At 40.9% G+C, this 17578-nt stretch overlaps 1 protein-coding gene across 1 annotated transcript in view; it reads left to right on the top strand.

The window, feature by feature from the left end:
• Positions 1-17578, top strand: part of LOC131692908 (heme transporter FLVCR2) — a 174902-nt gene that overhangs the window by 137301 nt on the left and 20023 nt on the right. Inside the window, exons 6-7 of the mRNA XM_058980295.1 lie at positions 9876-10017; positions 10123-10313. Of these exons, the coding sequence (XP_058836278.1) occupies positions 9876-10017; positions 10123-10313 (333 nt within the window). The remainder of the gene's footprint in view (positions 1-9875; positions 10018-10122; positions 10314-17578) is intronic.

Raw genomic sequence — 17578 nt, 5'->3', positions numbered from 1 at the left:
GTTAGTGAACATAAACAGTGTTGAGTTTTAAAATGTTATTTTTGTGCTCTGTATTAATAGCGACTAAACCATTGGTTTTGCGGTTAGTTCGGAAAATTTTCGTTATTTCCAAACACGTTTTTTCGATTCCAAACAAATTCAAATAGAGACTTACTCTATTCAGTAAAGTTGTAGCTAATTCTAATACCAACAAAGGAATTTGTTGAGAACACTTGTAAAGTCATGAAGAGGCTGATCGTGGTATGTTGATGTCGAGATTCTATGTATGAATAAATGTTGGGTTAACCAAATCGGTTAAAATATTGTCATGATTTAATCACTGTAGTGTAGTGAGCAGCGTAATGTTTTGTTTGATTAGAAGCACAAGTTCCAGTTTTCTAGCTCCCACTCCCTCAGACCGCCAAAGCTTTAGGGCTTTATGACAAAATTATGATTTTTTCAATATTCAAACCGCAAGTCAATATATTAATGTGATGTTATGTAATATATTTTTGCATTTGCGAAATTGTTTATTAATTACAAATACCTTCAAACTGATCTAATTGACTGACATTGTACTTTGAGGAATCAAATTTTTCGAATTTGCCCAGTATTCTTTTTGTTAACTTCTAATTTTATCAGATTGTCATATCACAATAATTAGTCTACAGTATCGAAATAGTAGGCCTAGGTCGTATTTAATATTCCAAATAACAATTGGTTTATTAAATAGAATCAGTCAGTAAAAATGATTTTATGGAAACATGATTTTGTGAGGCTAAAAAAGTCACCTTTCTCCTAACGTTACTAGAGGCAAACACTGATTGTCTACCTTTTGAGATACTGCGCGCCATTTGTGGAATTCTGCAGAAACGGTTTGAGATACGATCAAACCGACTAAAAATTCACCCTTTAGGGTAACAAAATTGCCTATTCACCCTGAAAAAAAATTAAATTAATTTTTTTTTGTTGGTCGTTATTGGGATTCAATCGCCCTCACCTTTATAATTTTAGCGCGAACATAGCGTTGCTGTCTCTAATATGTACCGTTCGAACCGTTCTGTCCCGCTCCAACGCCCCGTTACCATACCATTAACTTATAGGGTAATGAGCTTATTTTCACCATGTTTCTATTTGCCATCTTTGTTCAACGCATTGGGCGACAATTGAGGCACTAAATCCGAATTTTCGTTGCGCTCAAACACGAGCATTTCATTGTTTTCAGGGCATTTGTGTTATTAGATTGATTCTAATCAACGAAGCAAAGCTCTTGATGCCAATTCATACGCATTCCATCGATTGTAGGCCGAGTAATTAATGAATTAGTGAGGTACCTTCCTTAATAGGGTGAAAATAGGCAATTTACCGTTTGTAAAAGTAATGGTAGTGGGCCTTCTTGTAGATGGATATACTGGATATATTTTTCCTAGAATTCATTTTACATTCAATATGTTGAACACCCAGAATTGGAACTTAAAATCGCAACGAAAGACGTTGTAACAATGGGAAAAATTGACAAGTGCTCTAAGCATCAGATGCTCGAGAAAACATGAAAACCGAGTGACTGTCGATCGAGCCAGTAAGAGACAAAACTATTCTGTAAGAACAACATTGCTGCATTGCCTTACAAGTTGTAAGTTACAATATTACATCATCACAGGAAGAACTTGAAGTTGATAGAACTGCTGATCATCGGCAATTGTCGCGTCTTCGCGTTTGAATAACTAGATACTTCAATGGTTATCAAAGTTGCTAAACTTTCGTATTATTTAGTTGCTGTTACTATTCAGCTCTCCCTTGCCGAACACCTGAAATGAATGAATGATAAAATACTTTCATACCTTACTTGATGGGCTATATTGTGTCGATTTCGAAATGTATATATAGTTTATTTAGTAACGTTATAGCAAATCAACTTAAAGGACGTGAGTTCAAATCTATGTTTTCTCTCGTTTTTTCATATCGCGATTTTTTTTAAAGCTAAAATAGCTCAAGCCAGTTTACTGTGCATCTCTCCTTTTTTATGTGTTCATTACAGCAAATTAAGTTTTCAAGTGCCGCCCACGCATCATTGTGCAGTCTATTTTTTCTTTGGACAGTCTTAATCCTCAAAAAGGCAAGCTAAAATCGTGGCTTCAACAAGCATTGCTCCTAAGACCCGCTGATATTAAGTCTTTTTTGGCTTTCTATCAGTGAGAGAATTGAAAGCCCGAAAAAGCTCCATCATTTCTGTTCATAATTACAAGTTTATTCAAATTAGAGGATAATTATTGTAACCAGCCGTGCCTCTGAGACCACTTGCCTTTCTGAGGGTTAAAGAATATTATTAATACATATATTTTAAACATGGTATACAACACATAAATGATATGATAGAACGTTTGACAGATGAGTAATTATTGTATTCATCATTAAAGTTGTTTTGAAAAAGGGATATTTTGAAATCAGTGTATCAGTGATTATGCAATGAGAGCAGATGCGTGCCTTAAGAGACATGATCTTCTACAATTAACAAAAAAAATCAAAGCTTTTTGAGCGATTTAGTGGAGGGGCTAAGACATGGTCTTTATTAATCACATAATAAAGGTTCAAGTAAATTTTATTAATACCTCGGCATGCAAAAAATGGATTGCATTAAAATTGTTATCAATATGATGGCTTCATTCGTCAGTACAGTATTAAAATTCGCACAAAAAACGGGTGTTACACGCAAGCCAATGATTAAATTTTAAAAGCATTTATAGTATGTTTATAAAAGTGCACGACAAACCTACATGATGGTCGAATCAGTTTATTTGTACCCTGCGTGTTTGGCTGGCGTATCATCTACTGCCCCCACAAACATTCAAACTATTCACTATGAACACCATAAAAGCACCTAAAAAGAATTCTTTTTAATCAGTTTGATTTTTTATTGCTCCTGAGCTAGAAAATATACCACAGAAATACGCCATATGCACCTCAGAGAGCTTAGAAGCGCCCTACGAGTTAGGATAGACTATCCACTACCATCTCATGAGCTCAAATACTCATACCAACGCCCCAAAGAGATACAGTATATGCGCCCCAGAAAATCTGAAAGCGCCCGGCAAGTTAGGATAGACTATTCGCATAACGCCCCATGAGCATACTACCTACCCGTTAGCTCAACATACTCATACTACTGACCCATAGAGCCTGAAAACGCCCTGCAACTTAGGATAGATTATTACCGCCTCATAAGCTTAAATACTCATTTATATGCGCCCCAACGATACTGAAACCGGTTGAAAGCGCCTTGTAATTTTGGAAAGTTTATTGCCCACCTATCTAATTGCCAGACGAGCCATGGGAATATCATACTACCTCTCCAGCAAGTGTGGAAGTGCTCTGCAATATATGGGAAATTCATACTAGCGCCCAATACAGTCTCGGAGTGCCGTGCGAACTATGAGAATATCGGACTTGCGCCCTAGGTAGTTTAAGAGAGCCCTGCGACCTATGCGAATATCAAACTAGTGCCCGAGAGGCTCTGAGAGCGCCCTGCGAGCAATATGAATATCATGCTGGCGTCCCATATAGTCGCTGTGAGCTATGAGAAGCACCCCAGCGAGTGCGGAAGCGCTCTCCGAGCTATGGGAATATCAGACTAGTACTCCAGAGAATCTTACAGCGCCCTACGAACTATGAGAATATTAGACTAGCGCCCTAGCGAGTTTAAGAGCGCCCTGCGAACTATGTGAAAATGGTAAAAGCACTCGAGAGAATCTAAGACCACCCTGCAATCCATGAGAATATTAAACTAGCGCCCCAGAGAATTTGTAAGTGCCCAGTAAACTAAGAGAACATCAGACTAGTAACCTAGAGAGTTTGAATGCGCCCTGCGAGCTATGGGAATATCATACTAGTGTCCCAGAGAATCGAAGAGCGCCCAGCGAGATATGTGAATATCATACTAGCGCCCCATAGAGTCTCGGAGCGCCGTGCGAACTATGAGAATATCGGACTTGCGCTCTAGGCAGTTAAAGAGAGCCCTGCGACCTATGCGAATATTAAACTGGTGCCCGAGAGACTGAGAGCGCCCTGCGAGCAATGTGAATATCATGCTGGCGCCTCATAGGGTCATATTAGCACCATAGGGAGCTTTGAGCACCCTGTGAGCTATGAGAAGCACCACAGCGAGTGCGGAAGCGCTCTCCGAGCTATGGGAATATCATACTAGCACTCTAGAAAATCTTAGAGTCTCGGAGCGCCGTGCGAACTATGAGAATATCGGACTTGCGCCCTAGGGCGTTTAAGACAGCCCTGCAACCTATGCGATGCCCGAGATACTCTGAGAGCGCCCTGCGAGCAATGTGAATATCATACTGGCGCCCCATAGAGTCATATTAGCGCCCTGTGAGCTATGAAAAGCACCCCATCGAGTGCGGAAGCGCTCTCCGAGCTATGGTAATATTATACTAGCGCTCCAGAGAATCTTAGAGCGCCCTACGAACTATGAGAATATTAGAATAGCGAGTTTGAGAGCGTCCTGCGAATTATGTGAATATCGTAAAAGCGCTCGAGAGAATCTAAGAGCGCCCTGCAATCTATGAGAATATTAGACTAGCGCCCCAGAGAATTTGTAAGCGCCCGGCAAATTAAGATAACATCAGACTAGTAACATAGAGAGTTTTGTGAATATCATCCTAGCACCCTGAAGAGCTTGAGAGCGCCCTGTGAGCTATGATACTACGTATCACACTGAGGCCCTAGCGAGCATGGAACCACTCTTCGAACTATGGGAATATGATACTGGTACCCCAGAGAATCTGAGAGCACCCTACGAACTATGGGAATGTCAGATTAGCGTCCTAGCGAGTTTGGGAGCGCCCTGCGAGCTATGGAAATATTATACTGGCGCCAGAGAGAATCTGAGAGCGCCATGCGAGCGCTGAGAATATAAAGCTAATCTAGAGAGTTCGAGAGCGCCCAGCGTGCTATGCGAATGTTATGCTGGCGCTCGAGAGAATCAAAGAGCGCCCTACGAGCTATGTGAATATCATACTTGCGCCCTATAGAGTCATACTAGCGCCCTAGATAGCCTGATAGCGTCCAGCGAGCTATGAGAATATCATTATAACACCTCAGCGTGGAAGCGCTCTCCAAGCTATGTGGATATCACAATAGCACCCCATAGGGTCTCGGAGCGTACTGCGGGCAATGAAAATATCAGACTAGCGCCAATGTGAGTTTTAAAGTACCCGGCGAGCTATGGGAATATCACACTGGCGCCCCAGAGAATCTGAGAGCGCCCTGCAAACTATGAGAATATCAGACTACCCTACAGAGTTTGAGAGCACCCTGCGAGCTATTGGAATATCATGCTGGCGCTCGAGAGAATCTGAGAGCGCCTCGCGCGCTATGCGAATATCATACTAGCGCCCCATAGTCATACTAGCGTCCTAGAGAGCTTAAAATCGATTTGCGAGCTATGAGAATAGTATACTAGCGCCCTTACGAGCATGGAAGCGCTCTCCGAGCTATGGGAATATCATACGAGCAGCCCAGAGAGTCTGAAAAGCACCCTACGAACAACGAAAATATCAAACTAGCCCTTAGTGAGTTCGAGAGTGCCCTACGAGCTATGGGAATATCATGCTGGCGCTCGAGAGAATCTGAGAGCGCCATGATATGCTGGCTGCGAGATATGTGAATATCATTCTAGCACCCCATATAGCCATACTAGCGCCCTGCGAGCTATAAGAATACTAGCGCGTCAGCGAGTGTCAAAGCGCTCTCCGAGCTATGGGAATATCATACTGGCATTTTAGAGAGTCCGAAAGCGCCCAGCGAACAATGATAATATCAGACTAGCGCTCTCAAGAGTTTGAGATTACCCTACGAGCTATGGGAACAAAATGTTTGCGCCAGAGAGAATCTGAGAGCGCCCTGCGAGCAATGGGAATATCATACTAGCGCCCAATAGAGCCATACTAACGCCCTAGAGAGTTTGAAATCGGCCTGGAGCTATGAGAATATTAAACTAGCGCCCTAGTAAGTTTTGGAGTGCCATGCGAGCTATGGGAATATCGTACTGGCGCCCCAGAGAATCCGAGAGCGCACTGCGAACTATAGGAATATTAGACTAACGCCCCAAAGACGCTGTGAGCGCCCTGCGAACTATGAAAATATCGAACTACCGCCTGAAGAGTTTGGGCGCGCCCTGCGAGCTATTGGAATATCATACTGACGCTCGAGAGAATCTGAGAGCGCCCTGCGAGCTATGGGAATACCATACTAGCTCCCCATACAGTTATACTAGCGCCCTAGAGAGCTATGAGAATATCGAACTAGCACCCTAGTGAGTTTGAGAGTGTTTATGCTAGCGCTCCAGAAAATTCGTGAGCGCCCTGCAAACTAAGAGAACATCGAACTAGCGCCCAAGAGAGCTCGAGAGCGTCCTGCAAGCTATGGGAATATCATGTTGGCGCTCGAGTGAATCTGAGAGCGCCTCGCGAGCTATGTTAATATTTTATTAGCGCCCTATAATCATATTAGCGCCCTAGAAAGCTTGAAATCGATCTGCGAGCTATGAGAATATTATACTAGCGCCCCAGCGACCAAGGATGCGCTCTCCGAGTATCATGTAGCGCCCCAGAGAGTCCGAAAAATAAGAATCTGAGAGCGCCCTGCGGACGATGAGAGTTTCATAATATCCTAGAGAGTTTGAGAGCGCCCAGCGTGCTATGGGAATGTTATGCTGGCGCTCTAGAGAACCTGCGAGCTATGTGAATACCATACTTGCGCCCCATAGAGTCATACTAGCGCCCTGGAGAGACTGAGAGTGTCCAGCGAGCTATGAGAATATCGTAATAGCACCCCAGCGAGTGTGGAAGCGCTCTCCGAGCTATGTGGTTATCACAATAGCACCCCATAGGGTCTCGGAGCGCCCTGCGAGCTTTGAAAATGACAAACTAGTGCCCTTGCGAGTCTGAGAGCACCCTGCGAATATCATAGAGTCATATTAACGCCCTGTGAGCTGTGAAAAGCACCCCAGCGAGTGCGGAAGCGCTCTCCGAGCTATGGTAATATTATACTAGCGCTCCAGAGAATCTTAGAGCGCCCTACGAACTATGAGAATATTAGACTAGCGCCCTAGCAAGTTTGAGAGCGCCCTGCGAATTATGTGAATATCGTAAAAGCGCTCGAGAGAATCTAAGAGCGCCCTGCAATCTATGAGAATATTAGACTAGCGCCCCAGAGAATTTGTAAGCGTCCGGCAAATTAAGATAACATATTAGAGAGTTTTGTGAATATCATACTAGCACCCTGAAGAGCTTGAGAGCGCCCTGAGAGCTTTGAAAATGACAAACTAGTGCCCCTGCGAGTCTGAGAGCACCCTGCGAGCTATCGGAATATCATACTAGCGTCCTATGAGTTTTGCAAATATCATATTGGCGCCCCAGAGAGTGTGGAAGCGCCCTGCAAGCGATGGGAACATCAGACTATCGTCCGAGAGAATCTGAGAGCGCCTTGCGTGATTTGTAAGTATCAAACTAATGTTGAAACGCTCTGCGCGGTGTGGGAATATCATACTAGTGCTTTCAAGTATCTGAGAGTATCCTATGAGCATATCATACCAGTGCCCCATACAGTCTGGGATCGCCATGTGAGTTATGAAAATATCATACTAGCGCGGCAGGGAGTTTGACAATACCCTACGAGTTTGCATAGATTCACAAAATTCCAATTAGCTGGGATCATTAAATTTGCCTTCCAGAATGATAAGGCCAACGGAATTTTTTTTTTTGGCTCAAAAAATATTTTTTTCGGTTCCAGGAGCTGGTTAGTCGCCGACTAACCGTGACTAACCGCAACTACAGCACTGGTAGAAAGAGGAAAGGGTTGGTGTTTCAAGCTAGTCGTTTTATATAAGAGTTTCGAACAGGAAAGATTTATTGAGTCAATAGTATCTTTGTACTAGTCTTGCACTTGAAAGAAGAATCTGTTGTGGGCTCTGTCGAAACAGGATAATAGACAATCAGTTGTGCGTTCCCTTGTTATTGTACAACAGTGTGAACGCATGATAGTTTGTACATTCTTACCAAGTCTACTGATCTCACTGATCTACATTGATATCATTGTACTTCCACGTATGTATACGGTGGAAAACGAGGCGGTCAAAATTAAAATTTCTCTTTCCATGGGTTCACATTGACAAATGCAAGAATCTAAATGTTTATTAAAAATTTGAATTTAAAGAAAAAAATAAAATATCTTCAAATATTTCTCATACTGAATTCCCAAATCCAACCCATGTTAATCCTCCCTTTCCCACAACCACAATTATAATTCAAACTGTAATCGCTGTCCGAATAGAAGTAAAAGGTCCATGTGAAAATGGTGATGATATGGTTTGGAAAAAAAATCTAGCAGGAACTAAGCGTGACTTTTATAAGCGGATCAGTAAGTTCTGGAGCGATTTTTTGCTACCATTGCAGCGGTCAAGAGTAGGATTGAACCAAGCGCAGTCAAACAAATTGCAGCGATTAACATTGTTGTAACTTGAAAAGTTAGCCAAGGACTAGAGTAACAGTTAATGTACTTAATTGATTCTGCCATAATTATCATGTAGTTTTGGTAAAGTTGCAGCATTTGGCATAATTCATTATATTTACTCGATAGGGTGAAAAAATGATTGAATTGAATTCATGTGAACGGAATAGATTTTTTCATTTTTGCTGAATGTTGCGTGATGTTTTAATTATGTGTTTTATAGAGGCGTATGAAATAGTACATTGATCCTTTATTGTGTGAAAGAATATTGAGAATATCGCTTCAATTAGAAATTGTTCGAAAAATAGTGGGGACAGTTGCAAAATAGGATGAAAATGGCCCCATTACCCTAAAATTAAAAAAAAAAATAATTGGACAAAGTAGGTATTGATAACGATAAAGATTGTTTGCAAGCAGATTGATTATGAAAATACTTGACTACTCGTTCAGTGATTTGTTTGGAAACGCAGTCACAAATAAATAAAACTGAAGCTCCTTTTCACTGATTTCAATATGGACAGTAATGAGGTTGCATTTATTCAAGTACAATCCTACTTAAATAGTATGAGTCACTTGAATCGATTTATTACTATACGTTTATAGAATGATTGTCCAACTAATCAATTTAAATATTTTGGCAAATATTTGACACTCTTCCAACTCGCAGTCTCGACCAACCACAGTCTGTGATCTGTTCATACAGTCCACCATTTTGACTGCCAACAATTCCCTTCTTCGAAACAATTTATACTGTGCGGTCTCGGATGGCCATGGAAAATATATTGTAGAACTTAATTGCAACCACTGACTGAAAGCATGCGATGTGTCAGCTGCTATTTCCCGCTGTGTAAGCCTTCGCCTACTGTATTATCCCATAAATTTAGTTTCACTCAAAAAGCTGAATGGGAGTAGACTGCAGAAAAAATGTGACCCTGGAATAATTAATGTCCGACAGATCCCTTTGCCAGTGGATGATGTCAACTACATATGCAGAGGGAGTACGTAGAAAATTTTAATTGAAAAAAAGGCTCGTTTTAGTGGCACTTCACACATGGCATGGTATTTTCTGTAACTTTTCATTCCACCGGCTGGTTCTGGTTATTTAAACAACGATCCTCGCCGCCAGCGTATTCAAAGATAGCTATTTAATAGCGCGTATCATGTGAACGGCAATTGGTGCATAATTTATTGACTTTTACTCAAATGAAAATTTGGTTTCTCTGACATACATACTGTGGGCTATCCATATAATCGACTTCAAAAAGGTTTCTACATAATAGCTTGAATTTCAGATTAATTACGTAAAACTTTTCAATGATTCTTTATACGGTATTTAAATTATGTGCAAGTTTAAATAATATTTTCATTTCACTTCACAGCTTGGTATTGCTGCCGGTTTTCTGCTGCCTCCGATACTAGTCGAGAACCACGATGACCTAAATCTGGTAGGTGACGACTTAAAGCTGATGTTCTATCTGGTGGCTGGATTCACCAGTCTTCTCGTTATCCTAGTACTAGTGTGTAAGTATATTTTCCAATCTGCACTAAGTAGCTTATCGCAAGGCTATATGATCAACAGCTTAGAGTAACTTATCGATTTTAAATTCAATTTTTCTTCTGACACAGTTTTCAAAGCGGCTCCACCGACACCCCCGTCAGCGGCTCAGGAAGCAACCAAAACAACCAATCCACTGGAATCGTCACCGTTTTTGCACTCCATCAAGCGGTTGATACTGAACCGAAATTACGTGCTCCTGCTCATATCGTACGGGATGAACGTGGGTGTGTTCTATGCCATCTCAACCCTTCTCAACCAGGTGAGTAACTCAATAAATTATAAACGCATCATCGAGTCAGGATTTCAGAGAATTTCCATCGTTCCTAATTTCATGCTTTATAAATTGGTTTGATGGAAAAGGTTTTGCTCTCATTAGAAGACCGAATAAATAGAAGGCAGCTCGAATCCGACATGTGGTTGCGAAAAGAGCACAGCCAGTTCGAAGGGATATAGGACTTCAAACTCAACGAATGGAACTCTATAGCATTACATATATTGTTTCGGAAAGTAGGGAATCGAATTTAACTTTCTACTAGTTACAGGTAACTATTATGATTAGAGAGTTGTTTTCAGTTGTTTCAGATCTGTGAAATATTCTGTATTAACATGAATGTAAAGAGAATAGCTAAGGATACTATTTTGAAACTGTTTTGAGATTGAGGAGTCTTTTAATTAAGAATTAAGTTCACAAAAGGCGAAATTTTTATAAATCTTTTGAAGGCTTCTTAAAAAGATGTTGAAAGAACATCAACTTTTGAGAGCTTTCTCTACGTACGGAGACTTAAATCTTATATTATAATTAACTCAGATGAACCAATTGAAATATGCCCGACACAAGATTTTCGGAAAAAAGCTTTAATTTCAGATATGTACTTAACGTTTCTTATAAAAGAAAGGTGTAGACGTCGCTCAAGTATTGAATAATTCTTTCGAGACCATGAGGTCGATTTCTCCATACAAACCGACAAATTAGGGCAGTGTATATATTTTTACCGGGAGGTAATCTTCAAGACACCATTGTCTAATGGCGTGTGGTAGTGCCGGATTCTGCAGTACTTTGTAGTAAGCCTATTGTTTCTCTATATCCTCATATTCCAGTGAATGCACTTCTTCTTTTTGTTCAATCGTTTGAACTTTTCTCAATAGTTACTGTTTCTTAATCGTTCTCCAACCTTCGCGGTATAACTGACTTGCCGACTCGTTAACTGGTTCGTATATTCCGACTAACTTAACTCACAGTCCTTCCCAGCCACCCTTGCAGGGGTTCTTCACGTAGCCATTACTAAAAATATAAGCAAAAGATTTTTTTATCAAACATTACCTATTACCTATCGTCACAGGCATACTTGAATTGACTTGATAACATAATCAAGAAATACGTCTATTGTGCGGCATATTTGCCGAATAATGAACCATCACCTTCGGATGATTTCAAAAGGGTTGTGTCATACTGTTGCAGAAATGACCCTCATAATCGGCCGTGATGCAAATACCCACCACATAATTTGGGGCAGCGCCAGATATCGATTTCAAAGGCATTGAAATGATGGTAGCCTTAAGCAGTACAAATCTGCACATACTTAATGTAGGAAATCGCCTAACATTTGCACGAGCTGGCAGAGAAGAGGTGTTAGATGTAACTCTCTTCTCTGACAGTATTACGCATGAGTTGGCAAACTGGCTAGGACCAAACGAGCTCGAGCCGTCGTCATCTGATCATAAGTACATCGTTTTTAATCATTTAAACGTCTCGCTAGATATCGTCACATATCGTAATTCAATATCTAACTGGGACCTCTACGATGAGGGTTTGACGATTAGGTTTCAGGGGTATCTTCCGACGATTGAATCTCCGCGTGACTTGGATGGTGTCGTGGAAACTCACTCATAGTAGCAGCATACCAAGAGGCTTGTACGTTTCAAGTAATGCGTGCTTCTAGAGGATCTTCTTGGAGCAATACCGAAGTTGTTCGACTCAAAAATTTATGTAGAAGAGCTTGGAATCGCAGACGCAGGGACGGGTCGGAGGCCTTTAACTCACTCATAGTAGCAGCATACCAAGAGGCTTGTACGTTTCAAGTTATGCGTGCTTCTAGAGGATCTTCTTGGAGCAATACCGAAGTTGTTCGACTCAAAAATTTATGTAGAAGAGCTTGGAATCGCAGACGCAGGGACGGGTCGGAGGCCTTTAAGTTGGCTCGCAAAGCATACAGAAATTCTCTTCGATCCTCTGAGTAAAGTGGTTGGAAAAGCCTCTGCACAAATGTCTCAAGTCTCAATGAGACTAGCAGATTAAAAAAGTTAGTCAGTTCGATTAGAACTACTAATGGTGACTACTCGTCTGGCGAAGATATAGAACTCAACTGTCTTTTTGGCACACACTTCCCAGGCTGTACGAAGCCATCACTGATAACTGCCCCTGAGTTCGTTTCAGGTAGTTCTAATCCTTGGGAATTTGCTCGTAGCACGACCGAATCGACCAAATGGGCGATTAAAAGTTTTGCTCCGTATAAATCTCCGGGATATTATGGAATCATTCCAGTTCTACTACAAAGAGGACATGAACACTTCAAGCATATTTTGAAAAAGATTCTTACTTGTAATCTTGCAACAGGATACATTCCATTAGCATGGCGGGAAATAACTGTAAAATTCATTCGCAAAGATGGCTGCTACACTCTGGATGTTGGCTTTGGCAAGCACCTGCTGCATGCAATGCAACATGCATATCAGCAAGAGAAGTCTACTACCACCTTGTTACACAAAGTTGTCTACAACAACAAATTTTTTTCACATAAGCAATCAAATTTAGGAGTTTTTCTTCATATTGAAGGTACTATTGAAAACGTGTCTTTCGAACCCATTTTGGAAGCAGCACGAGGTCATGGTGTACCCTCATATATCACGAACTGCATTCACGCAATGCTTAGCAACCGACATCTGTGCTCACCGTTAAGACAAGTAGAGATAAGGAAACTGAGTGTTTGCGGATGCTCTCAAGGTGATGTGCTGTCATCACTTCTATGGAACCTTGTTGCCAATGGCTTTTTAAGGAAACCTAATAAGCATGGCTTATCGACATATACTTTCGCCGATGATTATCATATACTGATAACCGGTATTTGGATTAGCACACTTTTTGATATGATGCAACAAGCCTTTACGTTCTTTATTGGAGGGCCGAGCCAGTGCTGGTGTCTAGTGTCGTGAAATGAGATTAAACCAGTCTCATTCTCTTGGCAGATACTGTACCGTATTTCAAGTAGAAATTTTCACGACTCTGTGTGGCGTACAATCGGTACTTAAGGTGGGAATTAGTGGTGAAAGAATCTATTTTTGCTCTGACAGTTAGGTTGCCTTTAAAGCACTTAGAAGAACTTCGCATTTCAAATGCTATCTATCTTCACTGGGTAGCCGGACATTCAGGTATTACTAGAAAAGAATGGGCAGACGAATTGGTTAGAGCGAGCCCTGCGACTGACTTCGTTGGTCCAGAACCAGTTTTACCACTGCCGATAAGTTGGAAAAATCACAAAATTCACTCTTGAGCTGCATCCGAACATGCCAACCAGTAGCTTGCCAACTTGCGTTCAAACAAAGACGTTTTTTCCGGATGTGAGTATTCTGGTCAAACGTGCCATTTGAGTCAGTCGCTACTGATTCCTGAAGTTATTTAGTAATATTTTAAAAGAATTGATTTTCGGGATAATGCTTCTGCAATTCCATTGTAGTACAGTGATCAAATTCGTGGCTTTCTAGAGAAAATTTTCAATAGAACGTAAGTAACATTGAGAGCCTCTCTTTGTTTACTTTCTCTTTCGTTTATTACGACGTCATTACAACACTTTGCACTAATTTTCCAGTACATATCGAAAGCCGACGGTTTTTACTAGAATATTATTAAAAGTAGAGTAATAAATGTTGAAATGGACGAGTAATGAACAGAAGAGAAAGACCCTAAAAAGAATCTCTGATTGTTACTTACGTCCTATTCTAAATTTTGCTCTAGATTTTTACTGCGGGAGAAAGCTTATTAGGATGCTTTTGAGAGGGTCAGAAACATTGAAAGCTGCAAAAATACGGCCCAAAATGTCAGATAATTTTATTAGACCAGCGCTGGTTTATTTCTCCAGCTGAAATATGGGAACATTTGGGGTTTTTGATGTCCCAGGAAGTGCTGGGAACTCATTTTCTGAGCTTAGGTTTCTGAGACCAGAAGCTACTTGCTTTGGTTTTGCACCAGACTTCCTCGAGCAGTTATTTGTGGAGGATCTTGAAGAGACATCTTCTAGCCTGTAAAACGAAGCTTAGGAGAAAAATGTTCCTCCTTTTTCTATTGCTTCTAAATACAGAAAAAGATGTTGGGGTCATCAGAGCCGCATTCGTCACTAGACAATTTAGTATGTTCGTAGAAGCCAGTGGCGCAGCTATCTTTAGCATTTCTGCAAAAGATCGCTTAGAGCTTCCCCGAAGGGAACACTTCAGTTTCTCCTCGCGCTGTTTGTACGCAGACATGTCAGGAGATCGTGTGGACACTTTACAACATCCCTTCCAAAGGAATCATCCATATGATTCCCACCGCATTTCCCACAACGAACCTTATTACTACAATTGGAGGCGGTTTCCCAGTTTTTTGCAATTAGTACAGTTCATGACCGCGGCACAAAAAGGCGTACAAGTAAACGAACCTTGCCAAAGAGGAAGTAGTTGAGTAGAGCACACCCTGCAAAGGTCACTCGATAGGAGTCTGAGTTGGCATCTGCTGCGACTGATGCTGAATGCAAACGTTTGCACTCCAGTATCTTCACTGGCTGAAGCATGGGAATATTAAAACAACCGACCCCATGTGTCAGCAGATCCGCGCAATTCAAACTCGAATCGGAAACTACTCCGCAGATTTCCACCCGATTTACTGGTACATATACAAAGTACGCCATCTGGATGTATCCTATTTGAACACTGAACAAATCTGCCATTTTCCAGCCGTTTAGTGTCATTTTAGCTATGAGTCGATTTACACCGACCGCGCTGAAATCGTAGCGCTTTACATTAAAAACGATCGTTCAAAAGGGAAAACTGCGCGTGCTTATCGTAAAAAAACATGGCAGGCATTCGGCGCCTGCAAACAAGACAATCCGTAATTTGGTGAAGAATTTCTTGGAGTACGGGTCTGCAGCAACTCTTAAAAACTTCTATTTTCAACAGGACAGGGCACCTTACCACACCGCAGCCGCTACAATCTAGAGCGAATTCCCAGGACCCGTGGTCTCAAAAAAGGGTGACTTGAAATGGCCTCCTCGTTCTCCGGATTTAACGGTACCAGTCTTTTTTTTTCTGCGGGGTTACTTGAAAAGTAAAATTTATTCTAGCAAACCTTGATGAACTCAAAGCTAACATACGAGTTGAAATTGCAGCGATTCTGCCTGAAATGCTATCCAATGTCATGCAAAATGCCCGCAAAAGAGCTGCTTTTTGTGTATCAATTGGGGGTGGTCATTCAATCGACGTTGTATTCTAAACCTGGTTTATAATAAATGGCATAAAATATCCTAAAAAACTTGTTTACTAGTGAAAATCGGCTGAAAATGAGGGAGTTGTTCAATGTTGAAAAAGGATACATCCAGCACCCTGTACTGTCTACTCCATTGTAAAGAGCTCGTAACCAGTAATATCATTTGCGTGTTTCAAACTGTTAACCACCATTGGAAGCTTATCAGAGCGAATTTTCGATATTTCCTTCACGGCCGAATATCGCTGCCAGTGCTCGAGAAATCTACAATAGATTTAAAAACTTTTTGTTTTTGGTCCAGAAGACAATCACTTAAGGCCCGATCGAGGATCCTGGATATATCTTGAGCCGAGGAGTCGATTTTATTTCAACTTCCATCTCACCTTGAGATGAATCATTGTCAGTGGAAGGCATTTTTCTTGGGCCTAGGGGCCAGTGAAGGATAAGTGTAAAGACAAGAATGGAAATGGAAATAATAGGGGTATTTAACTGACTATGTTGGTTGAAATTACCAACTAATTCATTAATTCATTTTCAGTAGTTTCAACAAATATTTCGTTTGAAACAACAAAATCATGTTAAGTTTAACCGAACAAACAAGTTTGAAGGAACAAAAACAAATCTTTTGTATCAACCAAAGGAGACAACAACTCAAATTTAGTTGAAATTAAACAAAGATTCTGTTGGTTTTTAACAAAGGGATCAGTTAGATCTAACAAATTTTATTTTAATTCAACAATGTTTCTATTTAAAATGTAAACAGAAGTATTTGTTGAACTAAACCAAATACATGCTTTTGAAAAACGCCCATTTCAGTTTGAAACAGTCATTCGCCACGTTTTAGATTCAACAAAACGTTTTGTTGATTCAAAAAGGCCTGATTCTTCTGCGTGTAGCAGCAGCAGATACGGAAACACCAAAGCCACAAAAATGTCAATCGAAGCAACCCAGCTTTTCGTTACAAAACTTCTTGCCTACAGGTCTTTCCTCTTCCGTGAGTAATTATAAGAACTGTTCCGGTAATTCCCTGGGGTACACAACGAAACTGTCCAGGTATAGTGGATCACCGACGATCAGCCCACGATTAGCTGACAAAACAATATTACCGCATGTGAAAATACTTTTTTTCTGTTAGTAAAACGTACGGGGAAAACCGAGAGCGAAAAAAAAGTGGCCTGTCACAGACGAGAGCTCGCCTACTGTGTGTTGAAATTTGGGATCGAAAAACTAGCAGTTTCGTTTTCGCGTATGGGGAAACAGCTGATCGAGGATGACAAATATGAGTTCCGAAACTGAATAGTTAGGAAATCGTTTAAAATATATGCAATTGGCGAATAAATAAAACAAATGCACTTACCTTTTTAGGTAATTTTGCGTTCTTTAATGAGTCACATGAGGCACAGTAGCAAAAATGGCTTGGTATGTTACCACCGTTCACAGGGCTTCCAATACCGCACCCCCATATCGATAATTTAATCACCACTCGCGAACCGATCAAAAAACTGTGAATTCTCAATTTAAAAAAACTTGCTCCGAATTCCAACAAAAATCATAGGACCGAATTTTCAATAAAATTTGACAAATGAAAAACAAAAACACATATCTCCAGTAATCTTGAATCGATCATTTGCGTTCTCACGATTGCTACAGACGACCGAGATTGCCAAGCACAAGACGCGGTGCAATCAAATAACTGCAGATTATTGCAACTGCTTCCTATGCTCCTTCTTCCGTCACAATTCTATTAACCACTCAATTAAAAAAGTAATTACACCTAATGAATATTCTTGCGGCGAAAATGGAGTGAACTATCAGCGACTTTTCCAGCCAAGGCCTACTATTTCTCTCCCATTTACCTTCTATTAGAATTAAAGGGGTTTAACGAAGCGTGGTCGATTGGCCGACACAGTCGACACTTCGGACGATTATTTTCAGTCGCTCGAATGGAGCTTAGGACGAATGAAATTACTTTTATTCAATTCATACAAACTTGCAAAAGTTCGGGAAAGAATATT

Source organism: Topomyia yanbarensis, chromosome 3, assembly GCF_030247195.1.
Source record: "Topomyia yanbarensis strain Yona2022 chromosome 3, ASM3024719v1, whole genome shotgun sequence".
Classification (NCBI taxonomy): domain Eukaryota; kingdom Metazoa; phylum Arthropoda; class Insecta; order Diptera; family Culicidae; genus Topomyia; species Topomyia yanbarensis.
Note: the sequence above shows the minus strand (reverse complement) of the source record. Positions and strands in the feature narration are given on the sequence as shown.